Source organism: Mesoplodon densirostris, chromosome 16 (assembly GCF_025265405.1).
Source record: "Mesoplodon densirostris isolate mMesDen1 chromosome 16, mMesDen1 primary haplotype, whole genome shotgun sequence".
In the NCBI taxonomy this organism is placed as follows: domain Eukaryota; kingdom Metazoa; phylum Chordata; class Mammalia; order Artiodactyla; family Ziphiidae; genus Mesoplodon; species Mesoplodon densirostris.
The window spans coordinates 30,177,742-30,202,897 of record NC_082676.1 but is presented as its reverse complement, the minus strand read 5'-3'; the positions used below and the strand labels follow the sequence as shown (position 1 = coordinate 30,202,897).

At 44.1% G+C, this 25,156-nt stretch overlaps 1 protein-coding gene across 3 annotated transcripts in view; it reads left to right on the top strand.

Moving 5' to 3' along the window:
• Positions 1–25,156, top strand: part of DNAAF9 (dynein axonemal assembly factor 9) — a 150,377-nt gene that overhangs the window by 95,713 nt on the left and 29,508 nt on the right. For all 3 annotated transcript variants that reach the window (XM_060077930.1, XM_060077929.1, XM_060077928.1), the window contains 8 exons: positions 4,559–4,662; positions 8,629–8,775; positions 9,841–9,929; positions 10,350–10,451; positions 10,708–10,825; positions 12,725–12,813; positions 14,639–14,797; positions 20,021–20,146. In XM_060077930.1, coding sequence (XP_059933913.1) covers positions 4,559–4,662; positions 8,629–8,775; positions 9,841–9,929; positions 10,350–10,451; positions 10,708–10,825; positions 12,725–12,813; positions 14,639–14,797; positions 20,021–20,146 — 934 coding nt within the window. The remainder of the gene's footprint in view (positions 1–4,558; positions 4,663–8,628; positions 8,776–9,840; positions 9,930–10,349; positions 10,452–10,707; positions 10,826–12,724; positions 12,814–14,638; positions 14,798–20,020; positions 20,147–25,156) is intronic.

Here is a 25,156-nt window from a genome sequence, read left to right as displayed (position 1 = left end):
TAAAGTCTGAGAACTCTGGTGACCAAGCTTAGTTTCACCTTCCTGTGATGGGAAGGCCCAGGCAGTGGCCATCTGCTTCATTCTGCACCCTCTCATGTGTTCCCTTGTGCTGATATGAAACTGTTGAGGGACACTTTAAAAGAGAAAGTTCTCTGCAGCACTGAGCATGAATGAATTATATAGCATATACCTACAACATACATATTACCCACAGTTGCATGTTACCTACAGCATGGATGACTCTCAGGAACAGGATGCTGAAAGAAGTAAGCAAGTCACAGAAGAACACATGTATTAAGATTCCATTTGTATGAAAGTAAAAGAGACAAGACTAAATCATATATAGTTTATAGATACATTGAAGTATGGTAAAGCTACATAAAGTTTGGGATGTTGGTTCCCTCTGGGTGGAAGAGAGAGGGCCTTTGAGGAAGGACATTGAGGAGGCTTCAAAGGCACTAGGAATACTTGATTTCTTAAGCTGAGTGGTGCATATACAGGCATCAGGGTTTGTTGTTGTTTAGGTTTTTTTCTTTTTCTTTTTTTTTTCCTTTTTTTTTTTTTGCGGTACGCGGGCCTCTCACTGCTGTGGCCTCTCCCGTTGCGGAGCACAGGCTCTAGATGCGCAAGCTCAGTGGCCATGGCTCACGGACCTAGCCACTCCGCAATGTGGGATCCTCCCGGACTGGGGCACGAACCCACGTCCCCTGCATCGGCAGGCGGACTCTCAACCACTGCGCCACCAGGGAAGCCCAGTTTTTTTTCTTTAAATCATATATGTATACTTCACATACTGTCACACACACAGAAGGAGAATTATCCAGCCATTGCATCATAATATTTTCCCAGCAGTGATAATGTTCCCTCTTTACACAGGCTGGACCACTGGAGGATTTTTATTTTATTTATTTATTTTAAAATTTATTTATTTATTTATTTTTGGCTGTGTTGGGTCTTTGCTGCATGAGGGCTTTCTCTAGTTTGTGGCGAGTGGGGGCTAGTCTTTGTTGTGGTGCACATGCTTCTCATTGCGGTGGCTTCTCTTGTTGCAGAGCATGGGCTCTAGGCACGCGGGCTCAGTAGCTGTGGCTCAGGGGCTTTAAAGCGCAGGCTCAGTAGTTGTGGCACAGGGGCTTAGTAGCTCTGCGGCATGTGGGATCTTCCCGGACCAAAGCTCGAACCCGTGTCCCCTACATTGGCAGGCGAATTCTTAACCACTGTGCCACCAGGGAAGTCCAAGCGTTTTTATTTGTACAGCCAGTTGTCTGAAGGAGGAAAAGCCAAATTCTTCATTAACATTTGGTGTCTTATTTTGCCCTGAGGGCTCATTCCTGTTAGATCTCCGGGGATGTAGAGGTCAATCAAAGACAGCCCTGCTGTAGTCCCCTGCTACTTCTTGGGTACTGAGGGGGACCTTCCTCTTACCTTGGGTTTTCAGGCTCACAGAATGGAGAAGGAATGAAAGAGCCCATTAAGCAAGGCACCAGGGATTGGTTAAGGAGCCAGGGAGATCTCATCAGGAATTGGCTCCCCCAGTCACTGAGAAGCCCTTGCAAAGGCATGTCCTATCAGATAACAGTTTGACAGTCACAAGTCCAGAACAGATACTGGAAGTGTTACTACTTCAAGTGGATTAGGATCTAAGAGACTGGGGCACTGGCATTGGACCACCCAGTGAGAGACTTCAGTTATCTCATGTGTGCCCTGAGAATAATAATAGAGTTACTATTCCCAGAGCAAAGGGTAGTTGCAACACAGAACAGTCTGCACCAGTACTAAAATCAGCTCTTGTCCTGGGCCAGGTCCCATAGTGAGTGCTTTTCCAGCACTGCCTTGGGAATTTCTCTCTGCCTCTTTTCCATTTTGTTTTGAGGCTTTAGAATCTAGAGGGAGAAGAAGTGCTGGAGATGACCTCCCTGATCCACTTCTTTTCCCATCTTCCCAGTGACTACTTGGAATGTACCAGCTCTCAGATATGTGCTGTTTTCTGGAAGCTTTGGAATGATTTTGAGGTTTGTCCAGGAGGCCTTTGAGTGGTACTTGTTCCTGAGAAGCTTTATGTTAGAGATATACAGGTGGATGGTGAGCCCAGGACCTGGAAGGGTCCAGATATTAAGCAGTAGGTAGGGGAGCAGTTTCTACCTGATTACACCTGTTGACCCCTCTTTCCTCTGTAACAGTAGGTAGAGTCATCTTGTGGCTGGAGTTTAAGAAGTTGTGGTGTTAGGAGAGTGTTAAGGGCTTTGGTTGGGCCCTGGAGGAGTTGATGGAAGGAGATGGCAGTGGTGGGACTGCCAGGCAGCACTGAGGGCTTGTTGAGGTTGAGCAAGCAGAGAAGGTACCTCATCAGATTAGCCACCGATGGGCTGTGGAGAGAGCAGAAGTAAAGGAAAAAAGAGAACCGAAGTGGCTAGCGTGGTACAGTGCCCTGACATCAGACAAACCTGTGTTCTGTACTTGGCTCCACTATCAAGCAGTTCTATGACTTTTGGGAAGATCTCTCTAAGCTTGAGTTTCCCATCAGTCCTCTAAAAATAATACTACCTCTTACAGTTGTTGCAAAGATGGAAAACTATAATGTATATGACATGGTTGGTGCTTAGTAAATACTAAATAAAATCTGTTCCCATCCCTTTCCCTGACAAAACAGAGATCAAAAGCTTGTCTTGTCCCTGGGGATTGGCCCTGAATGTGGATGAGAGGAAAGTCAGAAATTTCTGAGCAATAAGGGAAAATGGGGGAACTGAAGGCTTCAAAGGCTCAGTGACATCATGGGATGAGGTTTGGGGAGTGAGATAGTTAAAAGTATGATGGCATTTTGTAGTCAGAGAGTAGGTTCTGGAGCTGAAGATTTCAGAAGTTAAGACATTCTGAGTGCTGCTTTACTGGTATGGAACTGGCATTGAGGAGCAGCAAGGCCAGAGCGTGGCATGGCCCACCCCCTGATCTCTCAGAGGGAATGGGAGTGTCGGCTTTGGAAGAGAAGACTGTGAACACATTCAGAAGCTGTTTGAAGTGTTGTAGCATAATTAGGAGGGAGTAGATGTGAGCAGTGAAGGAAAGGAGGGGCATGGGTCTCTGAGGGAATGAAAATATTGTGCCATTGTGGGAGGGAATGGTCTGGCAACAGCAGTGATGAACCTTGGCATGGGTGCAGGATGAGGCTGGGGCATGAGGAACCTCCACTCAAGAGGGCCATAGGGCAAGACTGTGTGTAGGTGAGGCTAGATTTTACTTGTTAGAGGGTAGAAGCCTTACAGGACTTGAACCATTGAGTGCCTTGAACTGGGCTGGCTGGTAAGGTTGGCATTAGTTCCCTCTGACTGGTTGTCTTGTTCTTTTGTTGAGATTCAGGCTTCAAACCGTCCTCTAGTACCTAAAAACTGCCTCCACCTCCCCCACTTCTCCCCATCCCCCATTAACATGCACACACACAAGCACACATGCTCTCTAGGCCCCTCTCTGCCTCCTGAAACCCCACCTTCTCAGGAAACCTTCAAAACTTGGCCTTTGCTCTCCTTGTCATTACAACTTACACAGCTTTGGGGCTGCCTTTTTAGAACTACAGCTCAAGGAATCAGTCCCTCTTCTTGGTCTCATGTCCTCTGCCTTAGCAATAAGATATTGGCGGTTTTCCCCAAGCCTGTGCCTTGAGCTCTAAGAAATACTTTATCTCTTGTCTGTTTGTGAAAACATGGAAAGAAAGGCTATTACAGGAATAGGAAGGATCCAGCTTGGACCATTCCAGAGAGCAGCTTCACCTAGGGGTCTTATGGGTGCCCTGGGTACTTCATTTGGGTCTCCAAAGCAAGCCCAGGCCCAGCCTTAACCCTTGTCACCTTAGTGTCCATCATTTCTGTGATCTACTCCCTAGGGCCCATACCGAGCTGCTGTGTAACCTTGGCCACCCAGGAAACAAGCAGCTCTCCTTAAACCTGAATCCTTATTCTAAGGAACCCACATTCAGTGTCCATGTCCCACCCATCTTGCTTTTGGGAACTACAGAACAGCAGCCTCCAGTGTCTGTAGAATTCACTTATTGCCTAACTCACATGTTCCTTTCCTGGCAAGGGGCCCTTAAGCACCCTTCACCAGTCTTTCAACAACTCATGCCCTAGTGCTCTTTCTTGGGCCTTATGAGAGAGATGTGGTCATTTCAGAGCTGAGCCAGCTTCTGCCAAGATAGTAGAAAGGAGCATCTATAAACTCAGTAATGGAGCAGACATACCAAAGTCTTTTTTAGTGTATTTCCCTGGAAGACACCCATAAGTGAATGTGAATTTTGCCTCTCTCCATCAGCTGATAATTTACTCACTTGTTTCTTTTTCTAATTCTTATGCAAAGACTGTATCTGATGCCTCATTTCTCTCTGAGACCCTAAGAGGGTACATTGGCTTTCTCAGCGCACAGGGCTCAGCATAAAGATTGTTTAACTTAAGCACTTCAGATGGTCTCTAGTAACCACTCTGTCTTGGCCTGGAACCTGCAGGAAGAACGTTGTGATACTGGCCCCCAGAATCCAGCCCTCCAGCTCTTACCAGCTCTCTTTTCCTTCCAGGGAAAGTACATTTCTTCTCTGGTGGACTTCTGTTTTCTGACCGTCATCACGGAAATATCATCATTTCCAAGGATCACATGAATTCCGTTTTGTTCTATGATGGGGTAGGTGTTTTACAGTCCATGGTTTTGATGTTCAGAAAGATACTCACACTTCTAAGGGAAAATCAAATAACTCCCTGTCTTCCCTCTACCACCACAGGGCAGGATGTTAGGAACCAGCGCTGCCCTTGAGGCAGGCAGGCAGGCAGGAAAGTCATGGAGAGGCTCTTGTGAGCCATAGGGGTAGCTATGAGTTTCCCCTAGCCTGTACCCTTTGGCCAGGGCACAGCTCATCACAGTGTGACACCAAAGCAGAGGGCAGGCCCTCCACCCTGTGTGGTCTCAGCCTCAAAACCAGCTTGTTTGGGAGCCAGGACAGAGACCGGGTAAAGTGGTTTGGTCAGATAGCTCTGAAAATGAATTCTGTGAGCAAGTCAGGAAGAGTTATTATGTCTTTCTTCCACATAGAACCTTGTTCCTTAACGGCTATTCAAAAATGCAGGCAGACCAACCAGATAAGTTAGATGGCTATATTAGGTGAAAGCTTTGATATGTGATATTAATTAGGTTAAAGAGTCTTCCAGCATCAGGAAGGAAAGGGTGAAACTTAAGGGCTGGAATGATAAGTTACCTAATTTTGGGGTGGGTGGGGATGGATTTTTAACTCATATCAAAAATGAAAATAAACTTCTGAGAAAATTAAATATTTTAAAATTTCATAAGTAGAAAAAAGGGTATAGTTACAAATTATTTTTCTTATGAGAACTTTTTTAAATTTAATTTTTATTTTATATTGGGGTATAGTTGATTTACAGTGTATTAGTTTCAAGTGTACAGCAAAGCGATTCAATTATACATATACATATATCCATTCTTTTTCAGATTCTGATGAGAACTTTGAAGATCTACTGTCTTAGACATATATATTATTAAATTATCACCACAATAAGTCCAGTTAAGGAGAATATAAAGATGAATATTTATTAAATCTTTAGGGACAGGAAGACTTTCTAATCTAAGCTTAGAAATGATACAAGAAATTCTAAAGAAACAGTTTGTCAGATTTGGCCACTTAAGGATTTTTTAACTTTTTGCTGATAATTTATTGAAATATACTTTAAGTGCAATTAACTGGCTACAGGGACTTACCGTACAACACAGGGAATATAGCCAATATTTTATAATAACTATAAATGGAATATAACCCTTAAAAATTGTGAATCACTATGTTGTACACCTGAAATTTATATAATATTGTACATCAGCTATACCTAAAAAAAAGCATGTAAAATATCTCATAATATTTTTATATTGATTACATTTAAAATATTTGGGATATGTTGGATTGAATAAAATATATTATAAATACATACATACATACAGTTAAATGTATCTGTTTAAAGTTTTGACAGATGTATATATTCATGAAACCACCAGCACAGTCAAGATACAGATTTTTGTCACCCCCCCCAAAAGTTTTCTAATACCTTTTTGCAGATCATCTTTTCCCCCAGCTTCTGGCTTCAGGCAACCACTTATTAGCTTTCTGTCACTGTAGATTAGTTTGCATTTTCTAAAATGTTATATAAATGGACATGATACATTCTGTACCCTTTTGAACCTGGCATTTTTCACTCAACATGATTTTTAGGTCATCCATGTTGTGGTGTGTATCAATAGTTTTTCCTTTTTATTGCTTTATTGATGAATAGTATTCCACTGTATGGATGTAGCATAAAATTTATCACACTGATAATTTAAAACTCTGAAAAGTATTCAAAAAGGGAATTAAAAGACAAAAACACAAACCAGGAAAACTGTTTTTGGTGATTAAAAAAAATGAGTTGCTGTTTCTTTTCTATGAAGAGCTCTAACTTTATCAACATGAAAACACTGAGTGCCAGGTCATGGGTGTTCAGAGGACGTGAGGTTAGTTAACGGATACGTGGAAGCACATCAGATGCATGCTACCATGTATAACAGTAAATTAGTAAATTAGTAAAGAGTAGATAAAAGGTACAGTGAAGTAGACAAAAGATGAAGTGGAATTGATAATATGAATGTCCAGTCATAGTGGTGGGCTAAGAGGGGAGTCGGATGCAGCCTTTGAAAATGTTTACAGATAGTTAACAACAACATGGTAGATGCTAATGGTAGATTAAGTTTTAAAAGCAAGATATGAAACTGTAAAAGTGAATATGATTTCCCAATACATAAAAAAGGGAAGTCAATGAATGCATAGGAAGAAAAGACTAGAAGGAAAAAGTACTAAAATGTTAGCTGTAGTTGGAGTTGGGTGATGGGACCTTGGATTAATTTTTTTAACCTTTATTCTCTATTCTATTTTTATGTTTTTCTCAAATTTTTATTTAATGAACATATGACTTTCATAATGAAATCTTAAATGATTTAAAAAAAAAAAAAAAAAAAGGGACTTCCCTGGCAGTCCAGTGGTTAAGACTCCATGCTCCCAACGCAGCGGGCCCAGGTTTGGTCCCTGGTTGGGGAACTAAAATCCCACATAACACAACTAAGCCCATGTGCTGCAACTAGAGAAGCCCACAGCCAAAAATAAATAAATAAAAATTTTAAAGTATATATAAACAAACTTAAAAAAAAAAAACCTTTTCCTCTAAGATCAGGAACAAGACGAAAATACTTGCTTTTGCCACGTCTATTCAACATAGTATTGGAAGTCCTAGCCAGAGCAATTAGGCGAGCAAAAGAAATAAAAGGCATTTAAATTGGAACGAAAGAAGTAAAAGTAGCTCTGTTCATGGATGACATGATTTATATGTAGAAATTCCTAAAGATTCCCTCCACACACACACAAACTGTTAGAATTAACAAACGAATTCACCAATTTGCAGAATACGAAATAAACAGATAAAAAAACAGTTGCAATTCCGTAGCCAAACTGTGAGTAATCCGAAACAGTTCTTAAGGAAACAATTCCAATAAATTTAACCAAGGAGTTGAAAGACTTAAAACACCAAAATCCACAAAACATTGCTGAAAGAAATTAAAGAAGACCTAAATAAATGGTAAGACATCCCACGTTCATGGGCTGGAAAACTTAATATTAAAATAAGATGACAGTACTACCCAAAGCAATTAATAGATTCAGGGCAATTCCTGTTAAAACCCCAATGGCGTTTTTCGCAGAAATGAAAAAACCCATCCTGAAATTCATATGGAATCTCAAGGGACTCCCCTGCCAAAATAGCCAAAATGATCTTGAAAAAGAAGAAAGTTGGAGGACTCACACTTCCTAATTTCAAAACTAGCTACAGACCAACAATAATTGTAACAGTGTGGTATTGGTGTAAGATTAGATATATAGACCAATGGAACAGAATAGAGAGCCCAAAAAGAAAGTCTTGCTTATATGGTCAAATGATTTTCAACAAGGGTGCCAAGATCATTCGATGAGAAGAGGACAGTCTTTTCAACAAACAGTGCTGGAAAAACTGGATATCCACATGCAAAAGAATGAAGTTAGACTCTTACCTTACACTGTATACAAAAAAAAAACCTCAAAATGGAGTATAAGCCTAAATGTGGGAACGAAAACTATTAAATTCTTAGAAAAAAACATAGGAATAAATCCTCGTGACCTTGGATTAGGCAGCAGTTTCTTGGGTTTGACACTAAAAGCACAGACAACAAAAGAAAAAAATACATAAGTTGGACTTCATCAAATTTTAAAACTTCTCTGCGTCAAAAGACTCTATTAAGAATGTGAAAAGCAGCCCACAGAATGGGAGAAAATATTTGCAAGTCATTTATCCGATAAGGGATTAATATCCTAGGAAGAGATGATATTTTCAGTTTAGGAGAAAAGACCCTGTACTTCCTATATCTCCTAAAACTGGGTGTGGGTAAGCACATCTATAACTGAATCCCAGTAAACCACGTAATGTGAAAATAACTGGACTGACATTCACCGTATGTGTTCTGACAGTAGATGTGAGGGCTTGTATCATGCATATGGCTTTTCTCAGTGATGCTCCCTCTTTTTCTCTTTAGGATTCCACCAGTATTGTTGCTGCCCTTCTGATAGACTTCAAAAGTTCATTGCTTCCCCATCTTCCAGTTCATTTCCGTGGATCAAACAATTTTCTGATGATTGCCCTTTTCCCCAAATCCAAGATATACCAAACATTTTACTCAGAGGTAACATCAATCATTATTCAGCAAAACAATTACTCCCCTTTTTCCTAGCAATTTAGTTGGTAAGGCAGTGTTTCAGGGCTAACAGTGAGGTGCTGAGAGGGAGAGTTGGGAGGGCTGGTGTGAGGGTGGCTGCTTCTGATCTTTTCGGGTCCTGGAATAGTACTCTTGCCATTGAAAGGTGAGAACCTAAAGGAACTGAACAAAAGGGTTTTTAACTTCTAAGAAAAATCTTCTTTGTCCCTTATAAGTCATAATTAGACTCATTTTCCTTTTAGCTACTTTATTGAGTTGTTGGGCCCTACCTACTGGGTCAGAGCTCTCTACCCCACCCCAAAATCTCCCTCCCCATGGTTCATAGGCCCTGCCCTTGCAAGTGGTTCCACCTGGCAGGCTGCACACCATAGGCTCTCAGCACAGATTGCACAAGTGAGGGAGCTCACCAAGAATTATACAGCCTACTTAGAGACCAAGCAGTAGCCAGAGTCATACAAATGGCCAGTCTTATTCTGGTGGAAATGCTTGGAAAGGTGTGATGCAACAGCTTCTGAGAGGACAGTCCCTCCCTCAGGATAGATTCGTAGAACAGGGAAGAGGCAAGAACTGGCCTTGGCTGCAGAGCGGCTTTTAGGGCCTGTGTCTCCATCTTACTGCCAGCTGGTCCTTCTACCTCCTTGTGCTTGTCCTTTCAGTCTAGGAACCTAGAGATTCTCTTCAGCTATTCCTCTGCCTCTAGGCAGGGGTTGCTTGAACTCCTTCTCTCTGGCCCTATCACCAGGGAAGACATGCCCCTGCTGCCAGAACAGTATTACCTGATACCTTTCTCTGTGCTTCCTGGCCTCTTAAGGAGCAGAATCCCTGGGAGGAGAACCCAGAAAGAAATTCTAGTTTTTAAAAATACAGAACAGAACTGCTTCAGGCCTCTATTTTTGGAACAAACTTGTTTGTTATGATGGTTTTTCTCTGTACTGACAGTCTAGATTTTCAACAGCCATCAAATCCCCATGTGGGTTCCATATCCTGTTGTTGGGTTTAAAGTGTTCTTTGCTCAAATTCTGTTTTGTTTAGGTCTTCTCCCCCTGGCAACAGCAGGCTAACTCAGGGCTGTCTTTAAAAGTGATCCAGGAAGATGGATTATCTGTGGAACAAAAGAGATTGTAAGTGGCTGCCTTCAGTGTTTATGCTTGCTTCCCTAGGCTGTGTGTGTCTGCTCTCTCTGCAGGATGACTTGTGTTATGTAACACAGGGGTCCTGGCTTCTGAAAGGGCCGACACAATCATTCCAGTGCTGCCAACTTGCAGGTAGCCAGTGCCCTTGGGGAACAAAAGTCAAGAGAGATGAAATCCACCAAGAATCAGAAACCTGTAGTATTACCAAAGATTTTAGGCCAGGCTTCCTATGTGGGCAAACCAGTCATCCTGCATTAATGCCGAATTTTGCTTAAGTCAGTGAGATGCTTGTTTTAGAAGTATTGACTCTGTCACGGGACTTTGGCTTGAAAATATCAGAACAAGTTATGTAAAGTATGTTTGCTGTAGAGAGATGGAATTCTAATCTGTGAGCCTTTGATATTCCAGACACTCCAGTGCACAGAAGCTCTTCAGTGTCCTGAGCCATTCTGCTGGGGAGAAACGGAGTCCTCTAAAGCTACTCTCAGCCAAACTCCCAGAGCTGGATGGGTGAGCTCTGTTTTTCTGTTTCTGACTTTTGAAATGTCAGAAACCTCAGAGTTGGTGCTTTCTAAGCTCCATTTTCTTTCTTTATAGCTTCTTAAGAATAATTATAAAAAGTAGTAGTGACACACCATATACAATTTTATTCTCGAGAGATATTCACTAAGGTTTCTTTTCAGCAATTAAATGTTTATCATGTGAATGGGCACATTCAGGCAAGGCTGGTGATGGTAACGTAATAGCATTGTCTTTCTTTTTCTAGGTTTCTCCAGCATTTTGCCATCAGCAGCATTAGTCGGGAACCCGTGATGAGGACCCATCTCCCTGTCCTGCTGCAGCAAGCTGAAATCAACCCTACTCACACAGTAGAAAATGACAAGGTACAGCAGCTCACCAAATAAGCTGGGAATTCATGGGAAGATAATCCTGATAGCCTGCCCTTAATCTTCAGTGTCAATTAACAAAAGGAGCTCAGGCAGAGTCCCTTTTATAAGACTCTCCACCTCCCTGGATACTGATATAATGATATACATGAAACCTACTCTATATAGTGACTGTGTACAGGCATCTACATTAAACCCAGCTGAGCCCCATAGCAATGATGAAACCCTGGCATATTGCTGTGCCTTCCCCTTGCCCCTCCAGGTCTTCCAAACTCCTGCTCAGTACTCTCATGCCATCAGCTCTTGCTGGTTGCAAGGACTTACCTGGCACATTGAGCTTCGTAAGGGGAAGTGTTAGCGAGACCTTGCTAGCACCACCAGGTTAAGGTGACACTTTATAAACACTGTCTTCCCAAGAGTGGATTTTAATCTCCTGCTTCACACGTCTCTCTTCTTGACTCCTCCCACCATTTCTTTGGAACCATATGTCATAATATGCTCAAAGAGGGCATTTATTTCTGTGCAAATCTAAAAGACACTCAGCTGCAAAAGGAAATAAAAGCATTAAGCAGTCAGAAGCCTCATTTTTCCCTTAAGCAAGAGTTTAAAAATGAAAATGTTATATTTTACATATTTTAAATATTTTTTAATATATGTATTGATATTTCATATAACAAAGTGCTACAGGACTGGCCTTAAAGTAAGAAGGTATCTGGCTGTGAGCATGTTTGCTGGGATTTGAGAGGCTGAGGCGTGGGTGCTGAGGAATGGGAACCAAGATGGAGAAATTTGGATGGGAAGAGTATAAACAGAAAGTCAGTTACATGGAGTACTGCCCATAGGCACAGAAAGGGGTACAGACTAAGGGTCTGGTCAGAGGGGAGGAGGGAGAACTGTTTCCCATAAAAGAGGCATCCATAGCCATCTCTGTGCTGATGGGACTAGCTCAAGTGATGAGTGCCACCAAGTTGAACTTCACTCCAGACCTGTCCCAGTGAGTCTTGTGTATTGTGAAATAAAACATACTTAAAGAAGCCCTTGCCATGCTATGTCACTGACATCGTTATCCTTCAGCAAATGCATGGTTCCTTTCTTCCTCTGCTTGACCCCTTCTTTGTTGGTGAATTTCTTGAGTTGCTTTGGAATGTCTGCCTGCAGAGGGCCCTGTTTTCATGTGGTCGTGTGCCAAGATTAGGAAAGTGCAGCCTGGCACCTCTTCTTCCCATCAAGATTGAGAAGTGCTTCCTCCACCCAGTTTGTTTCCTTAGCTCAGGCCCTGTGGCTTGGAAGGCACAGGCCACTCCCCTCCTTCGCTGAGTTTACGACACCAATTTAGCCTGTGGCATTTTTGTCCCAAACCTCCTTTCTGCCCAGTATTTTCCATTATACTTTTTTTTTTTTTTTTTAGCTTATTGGGTATAGCTGCTTCACAATGTTGTGCTAGTTTCTGCTGTACAGCAAAATGAATCAGCCATATTTATGCACATATCCCCTCACTTCTGGATATCCCTCCCATCTAGGTCACCACAGAGCATTGAGTAGAGTTCCCTGTGCTATACAGCAGGCTCTCACTAGTTATCTGTTCCACACATAGACTGATCTAGTCACAGCCTACTCCATGGAAATTATTATAGTAACACTACATTGTTGTATATGGTGTTTGCTATGTGCCAGACACTGTTGCACGCATTTTGTTTACATATATTAACTCAGTTAATCATTACATCCACCCTGCAAGGTAGGTTCTGTTGTGAGCCCAAGGTCACATAGCTAGTGAGTGCTGGTGCTGAGGTTCAAACCCATAGAACCTGGCTCAAGAAGTCAGTTCTTTTAACCTCTTACACAATGCTGCCTCCCAGTTGAATCACAAACCCACATGGCTTTTCTTTCATGTAGGTAATTATCAGCATTGTAACTGGTCTCCCAGGCTGTCATGCTAGCGAGCTCTGTGCTTTTCTGGTCACTCTGCATAAGGAATACGGCAGGTTAGTATGGCTGCTGCCTTTGCTTTGGGGAAAGGGATTCTATGTCTGGGTCTGCCTTGGCACTGGGAAACCTTCAACATGCACTGACCTTTGGTGTCACTGGTATCGGCGCAGTGGTCATCCATCCATCCATTCATTTAGCATATTTATACTGAGTACTTTCTGTATGCCAGATACTGTTCTAACTATAGGGGACAAATGAACAAAACAGATGAGAAAATCTCTGCCTTCATGGAGCTTGTATTCTAGTTTGGCAAGATAGACAGTTAACCAGATAAGGAAAATAGTACATTAGCTAGTGAAAAGTGCTATGGAGAAATTAATGCAGAGAAGGCTATAGGGAGTGCTGGGCTGGGGGAGGGATTCCAGTTTTAAATTGGGTACTCAGGGAAGACCTCACTGAGAAGGTGACATTTGAGCAAAGGCCTGAGGAAATGGGGGAATGAACCCTTGGATATCTGGGCAAGAGCCCTGTAGCAGCAAGACCAGCATGGGCAGAGGCCTGGGAATGTGCCTGGTCAGCAGGGGAATTCAGAACCAGGGTGGTTAGAACTTGAGAGCTGGTGGATGTGATCCTTCCGTGACCACAAGGGGACTGCGTGAGCTCAGGTGGAACTGGGACATGCTGGCTTAGGCAAAATTGGGGAAATCATTCATCCATCACTTCCATTTGGTTGGCAGATTGCTAAACAACCCTTGCCGACCAGGCTTTTAATAACTAGTTGGTCTACCTCAAAGTAAGGGATCCTGGGCTTCCCTGGTGGTGCAGTGGTTAAGAATCCGCCTGCCAGTGTAGGGGACACGGGTTCGAGCCCTGGTCCAGGAAGATCCCACTTAGTTGCCGTGGAGCAACTAAGCCCGTGTGCCACAACTACTGAGCCTGCACCCTAGAGCCCGCGAGCCACAACTCCTGAAGCCTGCGCACCTAGAGCCCGTGCTCTGCAACAAGAGAAGCCACCGCAGTGAGAAACTCGTGCACCGCAACAAAGCGTAGGCCCCGCTTGCAACTAGAGAAAGCTCACACCCAGCAACGAAGACCCGACACAACCAAAAATAAATAAATAAAATAAATAAATTTATTTTAAAAAAGAAGGCAAGGCATCCTGCAGGAGGCCATATAGCAGAATTGAGAAGACTGAAATCACCTAGAAGTTTGGGAGTTTAGAGTGGGAGATTGGTGGGGGGAGCGCTGTGGGGAGGTGAGTTCTGGAGAGATATGGGGAAATATTAGACCTCCTTCATAAGTACTCAATAGCTAACCAGTTCCACCCTCATTTCCATTGATTTTGTTCTGTAAAGAATCTGAATTCTTCACCCTACCCATTATCCCATTATTCTTTTTTTTTGACTGGGCCACTTGGTATGTGGGGTCTCAGTTCCCCAACCAGGAATTGAACCTGGGCCACTGCAGTGAAAGTGCCAAATCCTAACCACTAGGCCCCTAGGGAACTCCCCCTCCCCCCATTACTTATTCTTAGCAAGAATTTTACTGAAAACTAGACTGGAGCCATTTTACTGAATGATCCTTCAGGAAGTGACTGCCTGTTCAGGAGTCTTTCTCAACTCTGAAATCTGTTGGTCATGTGCTTATCTGACCTTTTTTCCTGTGGCAAGGCATTTCCTGCCAAAAGCTCCAGTAGTGATTGCAGGATACAGGGCTCCCCACCCAGCCAGTGCACTCTACCTGTTTCTGTGGTGCCAGGATTGCTTTCTCCTGTAGGGGTTCACTGGACAGAGAGGCTGTGGGAGTACTGGTCACATTTGAATCCACTGGCAGAGCCTGTGGGCCTGGTCCTCATGCTGAGATTACACTTGCCATTTCCAGGTGGATGGTATACCGTCAAGTTATGGACAGCTCCGAATGTTTTCATGCTGCCCACTTCCAGAGATACCTTTCCAGTGCCCTGGAGGCCCAACAGAACTGCTCTGCCCGCCAGTCAGCCTACATGCGCAAGAAGACCAGACTACTGGTGGTGTTACAAGGGTGAGCACTGGAAGTCTTTTGGGGATAGTGGGGTAGGGTGGTGACCTTGCCATTGTTATTTCATGTGTGGCTAACTTGGGGCACAGAACAAACACACATGCATGAGAAGTGTCTGTGTTACACAGATATGCCTTCAACAAGAACTGTTGCCATCCTGTGGCCCAGAGTGACTGGTGAAGATTGCACACAAGTTTTAAGTTTGGCCTCAACATCATAATATCCTCAGAAGGCAGAAAGTTAGGGAGGCGGTTTTCTGGGCAAGATTCTTTGATAATTCTTCTAACGGTAATGGTCCCTAAGCTTCTTCCTTTGCCACCGAGGCAAGGGAGCTTCAGTTTTTTCAGTCCTCCCTCCTGTGGAGTTGCAGAGACAGTCCCCACACTCTAGTCTCGAGCCCCATTATCCACGGAATGGCTAGTGCAGGAGGGTTTCCTTGGCCCCTCAGTGAGGAGCATGAATAATCCAGTTGGGCAGGGAGCTCCCTGTGAGGACAGTTTCGGAGTGTGCACCACTGCTTGGGGAGCCCTGGCTGCAAGGAGCTTCCCTTGACCTGTTCTAAGAGCTTCCAGGGAGGAAGCAGGCTCATCATCCCCTGGGCCCAGAGGAGAACGTGCCAGATCAAGAAAACATGGGCTGTGCTCTTTGCTGCTGTCATTATAGTTGGTGATAAAGAAGCTTTTGGCAGTTCTCACAAAGTGCTTTTGTGCTATGCTGTGTTTTTTTGTGCTCATAATAATTAGTATTTGCAACTGGCTAATTGTTTCCAGTAGAGAATACGCCCAGATCCAAAGCCCTGTTTGGTCTCTGGGGTGTGATGGTGAGAACTAGAGGAAAGCCAGGCCAGTGGCGCTGCAGGAGGCAGTTGGGAGTATGTGCCCTGCCAGGCCATCTTTTCTCTTCTTTAGATCTTGTTCTTACACCTGCTTTGGGCTTCCCTTCTGTTGACCCTTTTGTCCTACTAGTGGGCTGAGTTTGTGGAAGCCACAGAGCCAGAAGGCTAGAGACCACTTGTTTTCCATCGCCTCTAATGGTCAAAGGAATGGGTTGGCCTAGCTTCATCACCTCCTGCTGCTTCTCCAGAGTTGAGAGTCACTGGGGGTGTGGACCTGGAGTCAAATTTGGTAGCTTGACATTGTGCAGCTGAGGTCATATCCATCTTCCATTACTTCAGAAAGCATTGTTGACTCCTTGTCTCTAACTGTACAAGTCTGCAAAAGTGCTAGGTGTCCTGGCTGCTCTGGACTGCAGTGACAGTGTATGGCCAGCCCACTTGTACTCTCAGACCCAGTTCTTGCCCAGTCATAGCCCCAGGACACTAGGAACCTCAGATGGATTTCCTGCTGTGGTGCTCACTATGACACTGTTACTACAGGCTGGGCCCATTCTCTTGAGGCTCAGCAGGGAACACATGGCAGCCTCTTTGTAGCATGTCCGTCTCCTTGGGGCTGGGCCTTAGAGCCCAGTATTGAGGTTGTTGGTGAGGGGACACCCCAGAGGCTTCTCATGTTGAGAATTTTATTCCTTGAATGTGGCCTTTATTTTGATTTACAGGATTCTGTGCTGTAGGGCAGCGTTTTCTTTTGCCCCTAGAGTGGCCTGGTCCCATTCTACTTACTGCAGCAGGTGGGCAGTGGTGCTGAGCTTTGATATCAAGTGGATTATTAGGTGGTTGTTTTAAAAATTAATGTATTTTGAAATGATAAAATTTTAGGAATGGAGGACTGATTAGTGGTTGCCAGGAGTTAGGGATGGGAGTTGGGGGCAGGAGGGAGGTGGGTGTGGTTATAAAAGGGCAACACAAGGGAGCTTTGTGGTGCAGAACTGTTCAGTATCTTTATCGTGGTGGTGGAGCCTACACAGGTGACAAAATTGTATAGAACTTAATACATACACAAATAAGTAAAACTGCGGAAATCTGAGTTTTAATAATTTTAAGGAATTTGAGGGGCCGTATTTGTTTATACTCTGGAACATTGTAAAATTATTCTTTACATTATCTACATTTAAAACAGTATTGCTCAAAACAAAAATTGAATTAATGTAAAACGAGGTAAAATTGTAGGCTTAAATTTCAAATGTAAAATAGAGCCTGAAAGACAATTGTATGGAATATCTGTTGTTTCAGAGGAAAGAAAGTTAAAGCCCTGCTGGGTTTTTCATTTCTGTTTTGTTTTTGTTTTTAATAAAGAGAATACTGAAAAGAAAAAGGTAACACAAAGAGTTAGTTTTTTGCCTTCATCATGCAGTTGGGGCAGTTCAGCCAGAGTGGCCAGGTACAGGCTTCAGCAGCTGGATCAGTGTGCATCCTTCTGAGGTGAGGGCTGCCTCCTGCTGTCTGGAAGCCATGCCCAGGATGGTTATAAGGCAGGGGCTGGGCAGTAAGGGAGGGCATTAGCAGGCACCCCATTAACAAGTAGAGTGATTGACACCAAAGACCTGCTGTCTGCCTCAGTGGCTCCTGGCTGCAGTGCCCAGATGCTTCACCTAGATACATTGGCCTCACCAAGAAGCCTGGGGCCTGTTTTTTGCTCTTTTTTCCATTAAAATCAGTGAAAATTAATGTAATCCTCTGAAAACTTGGGAATTCCCCAGTCACCCTGTCTAAGGGACATCTATTGTATTAAAATTGCCAAAATCCTCAGGACTGACTTATAAATGTTTCAGTTCTTTTTTTTTTTTAATAAGATTATTTATTTATTTATTTATTTATGGTTGTGTTGGGTCTTCATTGCTGCACGTGGGCTTTCTCTAGTTGTGGCGAGCGGGGGCTACTCTTCGTTGCGGTGCGCCGGCTTCTCATTGCAGTGGCTTCACTTGTTGCGGAGCACGGGCTCTAGGTGCGCAGGCTTCAGTAGTTGTGGCTCACGGGCTCTAGAGTGCAGGCTCAGTAGTTGTGGTGCACAGGCTTAGTTGCTCTGCGGCATGTGGGATCTTCCTGGACCAGGGATCGAACCCATGTCCCCTGCATTGGCAGGCGGATTCTTAACCACTGTGCCACCAGAGAAGTCCCTTTCAGTTCTTTTTAACCCTAAGAAATGAGAGTCTCTACAGCTTGTACCAAACATGGAAAGTAAAAAGCCCCAGACACTTTGTTTTAGAAGAGGAGGAAAAAGCTGATGCTGAGGAGCAAGGCTAGGGCACTTCACCATGAGCATTAAGGCCATTAAACACAACTACAAAGAGATTTAAGGCAGTTCGTAAGCTTCAGGCCTGCTTACCAGAGTGTTGCTGCAGTGTGAGGGGCTCTCCTAGCATCTAGGACCATCCAGACACTACAGAACCAGTGGAAAGCACTCTACATGGTCAGATGCACACATGCTCAGGCAGTGGGAGAAGCCTCCAAGAGAAGCCAGGGAGCAGAGGGCTCGCTCTTTGTAGAACGTAGCACACCATGTTCTCTACTGAAGCGCCCACTGCTGTTTGGTCAGGACTGAGGCAGACCTGGGGTTGGCGGTGCTAATGTGGTTGTGTGGAGTAAAGTCAAGTACCGTTGTACAGATGAATTGTTTGTAGGAACTCAGGAAATAGCCCAGGCAGGCTGTACCTATCCGCCCAGCCCCAGGCTAAGACCCAGGTCTGTATGATCAGCAAGGCTGCCCGTCACATTTGCCTTTTCCTCTGTAAGAATTGACCTTTTGTGATAGGCTGGGTCAGTCAGGAAAATGTTCTTGGAGTGGCCGGGGGTCTGCCTGGAGTTCAATGTCCAGTTCATTCACCTGCCCTGCTTTAGGCACCATTGATTACAGCACCTAGCAACTACCTTATATTCTTATTGCAGAGACACACAATAAACAAATTAGAAAATACAGTGTATGTAGCTGTAGTCAGTGCTTTGGAGAGGAATTGGGGTGAGGGTGGGGAGTATCAAGAGAGGATTGCTATATCCCATAGGCTGCGTGAAGTCAGAGGACACCTCTCTCATAAGATGCCAATTGAGCAGAGACCCAAAGGGGGTTGAGGGAGTGAGGCTAGCAGACATCTGAGGAAAAGAACATTACAAGAGAGGGGACAGAGAGTGCAAAGGTGAAAGTATACCTGGCACGTTCTGGGAAGAGCCAGGAGGTCAAAATAGGTAGATTCAGGTACAGGAAGAAATAGTAAGAAATTAAACTCATCCCTGCAGTGCGGGTCAGATCTTAGAGGGCTGTGTGGGCCATTGTAAGAGCTTTGGCTTTCAGGCTGAGGGGGATGGAAGCCACTCACTCAGTGGCTTATCTGATGGGGTTAGTATGACCCCTCTAACTTTTGTGTTGAAAACAGGTTATAGGGAGATACAAAGACAGAAGCAGTTTGGACTCAGTGGTAGAGTGGGAGTATGAGCATAGTTATATTTTAAAGATTAAGAAAAAATGGAGTCAAAGAAGATGCCAAACAAACCTTTGGCCTCGCAGCTGAAAGAGTGGAATCTCCTCTGCTGAGAAGGACAAGACCTCAAGAGGAGCAGATGTGGGAGAGTTGGATCAGGAACATATTAAGTTGTAATTGAAAACATCAAATTAGCCCTGGAGGGAGTTCCAGGCAGGAGATACAAATGCAGTTGGTGTTTGACATGTGTCTACTGACTTGGAGATATGTCTCATAATCCCCCTTGCTCTTTCCTGCATGTTCTGTGAGATGAAAGGAGAGGAAAGAGCTATTAAAGAAAATATACCAATGCGGGAGCTCCTAACTTGATTAGAAAACACCAGGTCCTGGCCTTCCCTGGTGGCGCAGTGGTTGGGAGTCCGCCTGCCGATGCAGGGGACGAGGGTTCATGCCCCGGTCTGGGAGGATCCCACATGCCGCGGAGCGGCTGGGCCCGTGGGCCATGGCTGCTGGGCCTGCGCGTCCGGAGCCTGTGCTCCGCGACGGGGGAGGCCGCGGCAGTGAGAGGCCCGCGTACCGCAAAAAAAAAAAAAAAAAAGAAAAAAGAAAAAAAAAGAAAACACCAGGTCCCACCCTCAGAGCCCCAGGGTTACCTGCAGGCTTCTCTAAGGGAAGTGGGCAGTAGGGTTCTTTCTTCCACTCACTCTTGCAGTTAGAACTAATGGAACTTGGAAATACAGAAGCACTGTGGACTCCAGGGGCTCTAAATCATGAAGTGGGTGACCCCAAGGAACCCAGTCGCAGTCTCCCCCTTTTGGTTTTCCTTCCACCCTTACTCAGCCACTCGGCAAGCATACCCCTCTTCCCGCACTCTAAAGTGCCAATCAGTAAACTAATTATTCCCTTTTTCCCCCCCAGCTACACAGATGTTATTGATGTTGTCCAGGCCCTGCAGATACATCCGGATTCAAATGTCAAGTCCTCCTTCACCATTGGTGCCATCACAGTGTGCGTGGAGCCCCTGAGCTGCTACATGGAGCACAGGTACATACTTAGGACCACCTCTGGCCCACAGGGTGTGTTGTGTTTAAGTGTACAGAAAGCAGTTTTCTCCCACCTACCAGTAGGAGACACATCTTTACGTGTGTTTATCTTTTGGAATGCATCAGTCTACCTTATATGTAATAAATGCCCAGTTGTCATTTGATTAGTGCTAGGTCCTCAGAGCTACCATTTGGACTGTCAGCTTCTCACCACTTTGTGCACTGAAAAGTCACCCTTCTAGGATAGTGGGACTTGAAATAGCTTCTCCCAGGAAAAAAGAATGCCTATGGCAGGCTTTTCTTTTCCTCTTTACTGCAGGGGAGGGGCTTTGTGTCCCAAGGCACTTGGAGTACCTCACAGATACTTTTTCATGTGGTTAAGCCATCTTAAAGCATCTTACCTCAGTTAATGACACTTATTCTCATTACAAACAGGTGAACTTTTTTTTTCTACTTTGGAAGTAAATATAATAACAACAAAGAAAATTGAGTATAATTCACTCATAATCTCACTCAATGTTAACTATTATAATTTTTGTGAATTCCTTTCTGGTCTTTTATATGCATGCTTTTTTACAGTTGTGGTATACATATAATTTTATATCCTTCTTCTTAGGTTAACATATAGACATGTTATATAAGTGAACATATATATGTTCCTGCAATTACAGTGGTAATTACATTTTGATTGGGTATATAATCATTATGTGCATGTATGGACATAATAGTCTTAACCAGCTCCCCACTGTTAGTCACATAGGATGTCTCCAACTTTTCACTATCATAAATAATGCTATGAGAACATCTTTATCCATATAAATTTCTCAAATTTCAGATAATTTCCTTAGAATAGATTCCTCAAAGATATATTATTAATTAATTGTATGATAGTTTTATTACTCTTTATTCATATTTCCAAATTGCTTTCTGAGTGGGTTTTGCAGTTTATACTGCCCCAGTGGTATCTGGAATACCTATTTCATCATGAGAGAAATCATCACTGGGAAATTTCAAACATTACAGTGTCCCTTCATAGAGCTATTTGACTTCCTCTCCCTTTAGCCTAGTAGAATGTATCCAAGGTCTGTAATCATGTGGTTTTTCTGACTAGTCCATATTATTATCATGTCCTGGTAACTGATTGATCTCTCCTTAGATCTTCGTCTGAAAAAGCTCCCTTCTTTTTTTTTTTTTTTTTTTTTTGCGGTATGCGGGCCTCTCACTGTTGTGGTCTCCCCCGTTGCGGAGCACAGGCTCCGGACGCGCAGGCTCCGGACGTGCAGGCTCAGCGGCCATGGCTCACGGGCCCAGCCGCTCCGCGGCATATGGGATCCTCCCAGACCGGGGCACGAACCCGTATCCCCTGCATCGGCAGGCGGACTCCCAACCACTTGCGCCACCAGGGAGGCCCAAAAGCTCCCTTCTTGAGTCCCAAGTTGATATCTTTAGACTTCTCATAGAATTTACATTAGAAGTTACTTCCCTAGTCACCTTAACTGATCCCAAGAAATGTCTTCACCATTCTCCCTTCTCTTTAGCTCTGACCTAGGTTCTGCTCTCCCATAATAAAGCTAAGGTGGTCTATTTTTCCTTCTGCCTTAGGTTAGGTTATTGTAGTCAATGCTGAGCATCCCCATTGTACTTCAGAATGCCATATTGAGTCTTACATGCCACTCTTTCTACCATCCATGTCTCTTCTTTTTCTGAAGTTTTTACTTAAAGATGAATGAAAGCAGAAAGGAGTCCAACAGGGGACTAGACACTACCAGAGATATTAACATAGAAAGGTAGGAAAAGATAGTAATAAACAAAGAACAGTCAAAGGTTACACTCTAGACAAGTACTCTTCTACACCGTCAAGAAAAAGTTAAGGAGAAGAGAAACTAACAGGGTGGTGAGGGAAGAGCTCAAGGAAGAGATATAAAAGGTCTGGGGAAATGGGGAGGAGGGATCTTCCTGGGGTAGTGGAAATGTTCTAAAACCGAATTGTGGCGATGGTTGCACAACTCTGTAAACAATTTACTAAAAATAATCATTGAATTGTACACTTTAAATGAGTAAATTTTATGGTGTGCAGGTTATAAATAAAGCAGTTAAATAGAAAAGATCAGGGGGAAAGGAATTTAGCTGACAAAAGCAGCTGAAAGATAAACTGTTAGAGTCCTAGAAAGAAAATAAAAATTTCACTATAGAAATGAAAATCTCAAAGCAGTGAGAAGTAAAAGTAGACACTGCTAAAACAAAATGGAGAGGAAATACAAATTCCCGGGAGATCCAGTGGTTAGGACTCCTCCCTTCTACTGCAGGGGGCACAGGTCCAGCCCCTGGTCGGGGAACTAAGATCCCACAAGCTACACGACCAAAAAAAAATTTTGAGAGGAAATAGACAAAGAAATGAAGACAATTAGAGAAAAGAGAGGAATTATAGAATACAGATTTAGCTTTTGCGAGGACAGAAATCATTTCTGTTTAATGCTTAGTACATAGTAAGTGCTCATGAAGTGTCTGGAATAAATGAGTGTGCCAGCATGTGAGGAATAAGTGTCCTTGAAGAGAATTTAAATAAGTAAATCAATAAACAAGCTAAAGATAAGCATATAACCTCTTTAAATATAGAAATAATTATGGGACTCATGATCAAGAATAGAAAGTTATCGGGACTTCCCTGGTGGTCCAGCAGTTAAGACTCTGCACTCGGGCTTCCCTGGTGGCGCAGTGTTTGAGAGTCCGCCTGCCGATGCGGGGGACATGGGTTCGTGCCCTGGTCTGGGAAGATCCCACGTGCCGTGGAGCGGCTGGGCCCATGAGCCATGGCCGCTGAGCCTGCGCGTCCGAAGCCTGTGCTCCACAACGGGAGAGGCCACAGTAGTGAGAAGCCCGCATGCTGCACAAAAAAAATAAAGACTCGGGCTTCCCTGGTGGCGCAGTGGTTGGGAGTCCGCCTGCCGATGCAGGGGATACGGGTTCGTGCCCCGGTCTGGGAAGATCCCACGTGCCGCGGAGAGGCTGGGCCTGTGAGCCATGGCCGCTGGGCCTGTGCGTCCGGAGCCTGTGCTCCGCAATGGGGGAGGCCACAACAGTGAGAGGCCCGCGTAAAGCAAAAAAAAAAAAAAAAAAAAAAAAGACTCTGCGCTCCCAGCATAGGGGACCCGGGTTCAGTCCCTGGTCAGGGAACTAGATCCCACATGCCTTAACTAGAAAATCCCGTGTGCCACAGCTAAGACCTGGTGGCTCAGCCAAGTAAATAAATAAATATTAAAAAAAAAAAACTTGGTTAAAAAAAAAAGAACAGAAAGTTATTAAATAACATTAATCCCATTCCATTAAGAAAAAAATTAAGTGGGCCAGTGTTAAGCCCATAATTTTTTTTTTTTAAAGAAGATGTGGGGGGTAGGAGTTTATTAATTAATTTATTTATTTTTGCTGTGTTGGGTCTTCATTTCTGTGCAAGGGCTTTCTCTAGTTGTGGCAAGTGGGGGCCACTCTTCATCGCAGTGTGCGGGCCTCTCGTTGCAGAGCACAGGCTGCAGACACACAGGCTCAGTAGTTGTGGCTCACGGGCCTAGTTGCTCCGCGGCATGTGGGATCCTCCCAGACCAGGGCTCAAAGCTGTGTCCCCTGCATTAGCAGGCAGATTCTCAACCACTACGCCACCAGGGAAGCCCAGCCCATAAATTTTTAAAAAGCAAAAACAATCTGGGAATTCCCTGGCAGTCCAATGGTTAGGACTTGGTGCTTTCACTGCCGTGGCCTGGGTTTGCTCCCTGGTTGGGGAACTAAGATCCTGCAATCTGCCCGGCATGGCCAAAAGGAAGAAAGAAAGAAAGAAAGAAAGGAGGGGGAGGGAGGGAGGGAGGAAGGGAGGAAGGAAGGAAAGGAGGAAGGAAGGGAGGAAGGAATCCATCCTTACATAGCCAACTGTGGTAGATTAAAATTATGGCCACAGCAGAAGCAGCCCCTCCCATCAAGACCTGAAGAGTCGAATCTACTTCTCACCTGGGCATTGTGACTTGGCTTTGGCTAGTGGGACATCAAGAAGCATGAAACAAGCCAAGGCTTGAAAAGCATTTGCACATTGTGGTTTGCCCTCTCTTGCTTCTGGAACCTAAGACCACCATATGAAGAAGCCTGGGCTATGCTGCTGGAGGATGAAAGACCATGTGGAGAGAGAGGCCCAGCCATCCATTCCTACCATTTGGACTGAGACCCCAGTTGGGCCTGTGAGTGAGACCATTTTAGATAATCATCAGCCCCAGCTGAGCTGCCCCAGGCCAGAACAACTGCCCATTCAACCTATAGAATCATGAGAAATAATAAATCATCATTATTTTAAGCCACTTAGTTTTGGGGTGATTTATTATACTGCAACAGTGTAAGAAAATAGGTACACTTATACACTCTTTTTTTTTTTCATACACTGTTGATAGGAATGTAAAATGATTTAATCTCTTTGGAGATAAATATGGCCACTCCATTGCTCAAATTTTATCATACAGTTATATTTTTACAAATGTGCAAAGATATATATGTATAGAGGTGTTTGTTTCAGGCAGAATTTTAAATTCCAAGCAGTAGAGCCCACTCCAGCATGACTAGCTGGGGAGGAATTTACTAATGTACATTATAGCTTGCAGAGTCTCTAGGAGGGTCAGGCTGTATTGGCTAGGCAGCCAAGTGGAACACTCAAACTTCCTGTAGGGCTGCCCTGGTGAAGGGGATATCTCAACCACTTCCTCCACCAGAAAATGGAGTCTACTTACCATACATTCCCTCACTCACCATGCTCATTGCCACTTGGAGTCTAGTTGGTAGAACTTCGGCCATATGCCTGCACCAGACGGCAAGAAAGGCTGGAAAAGCAGTTTTCTGCCATTTATGCCAGGGACGGGCTTCCTAATTCCAAGTCTGGGAAAGGTGTTTAGAAGGTACTGGGCAGTCTGAAATATGACAGGTGTGCTCTGCAATGTTCAAGACAACACTATTAATAATATCAAAGAACTGGAAATAATCC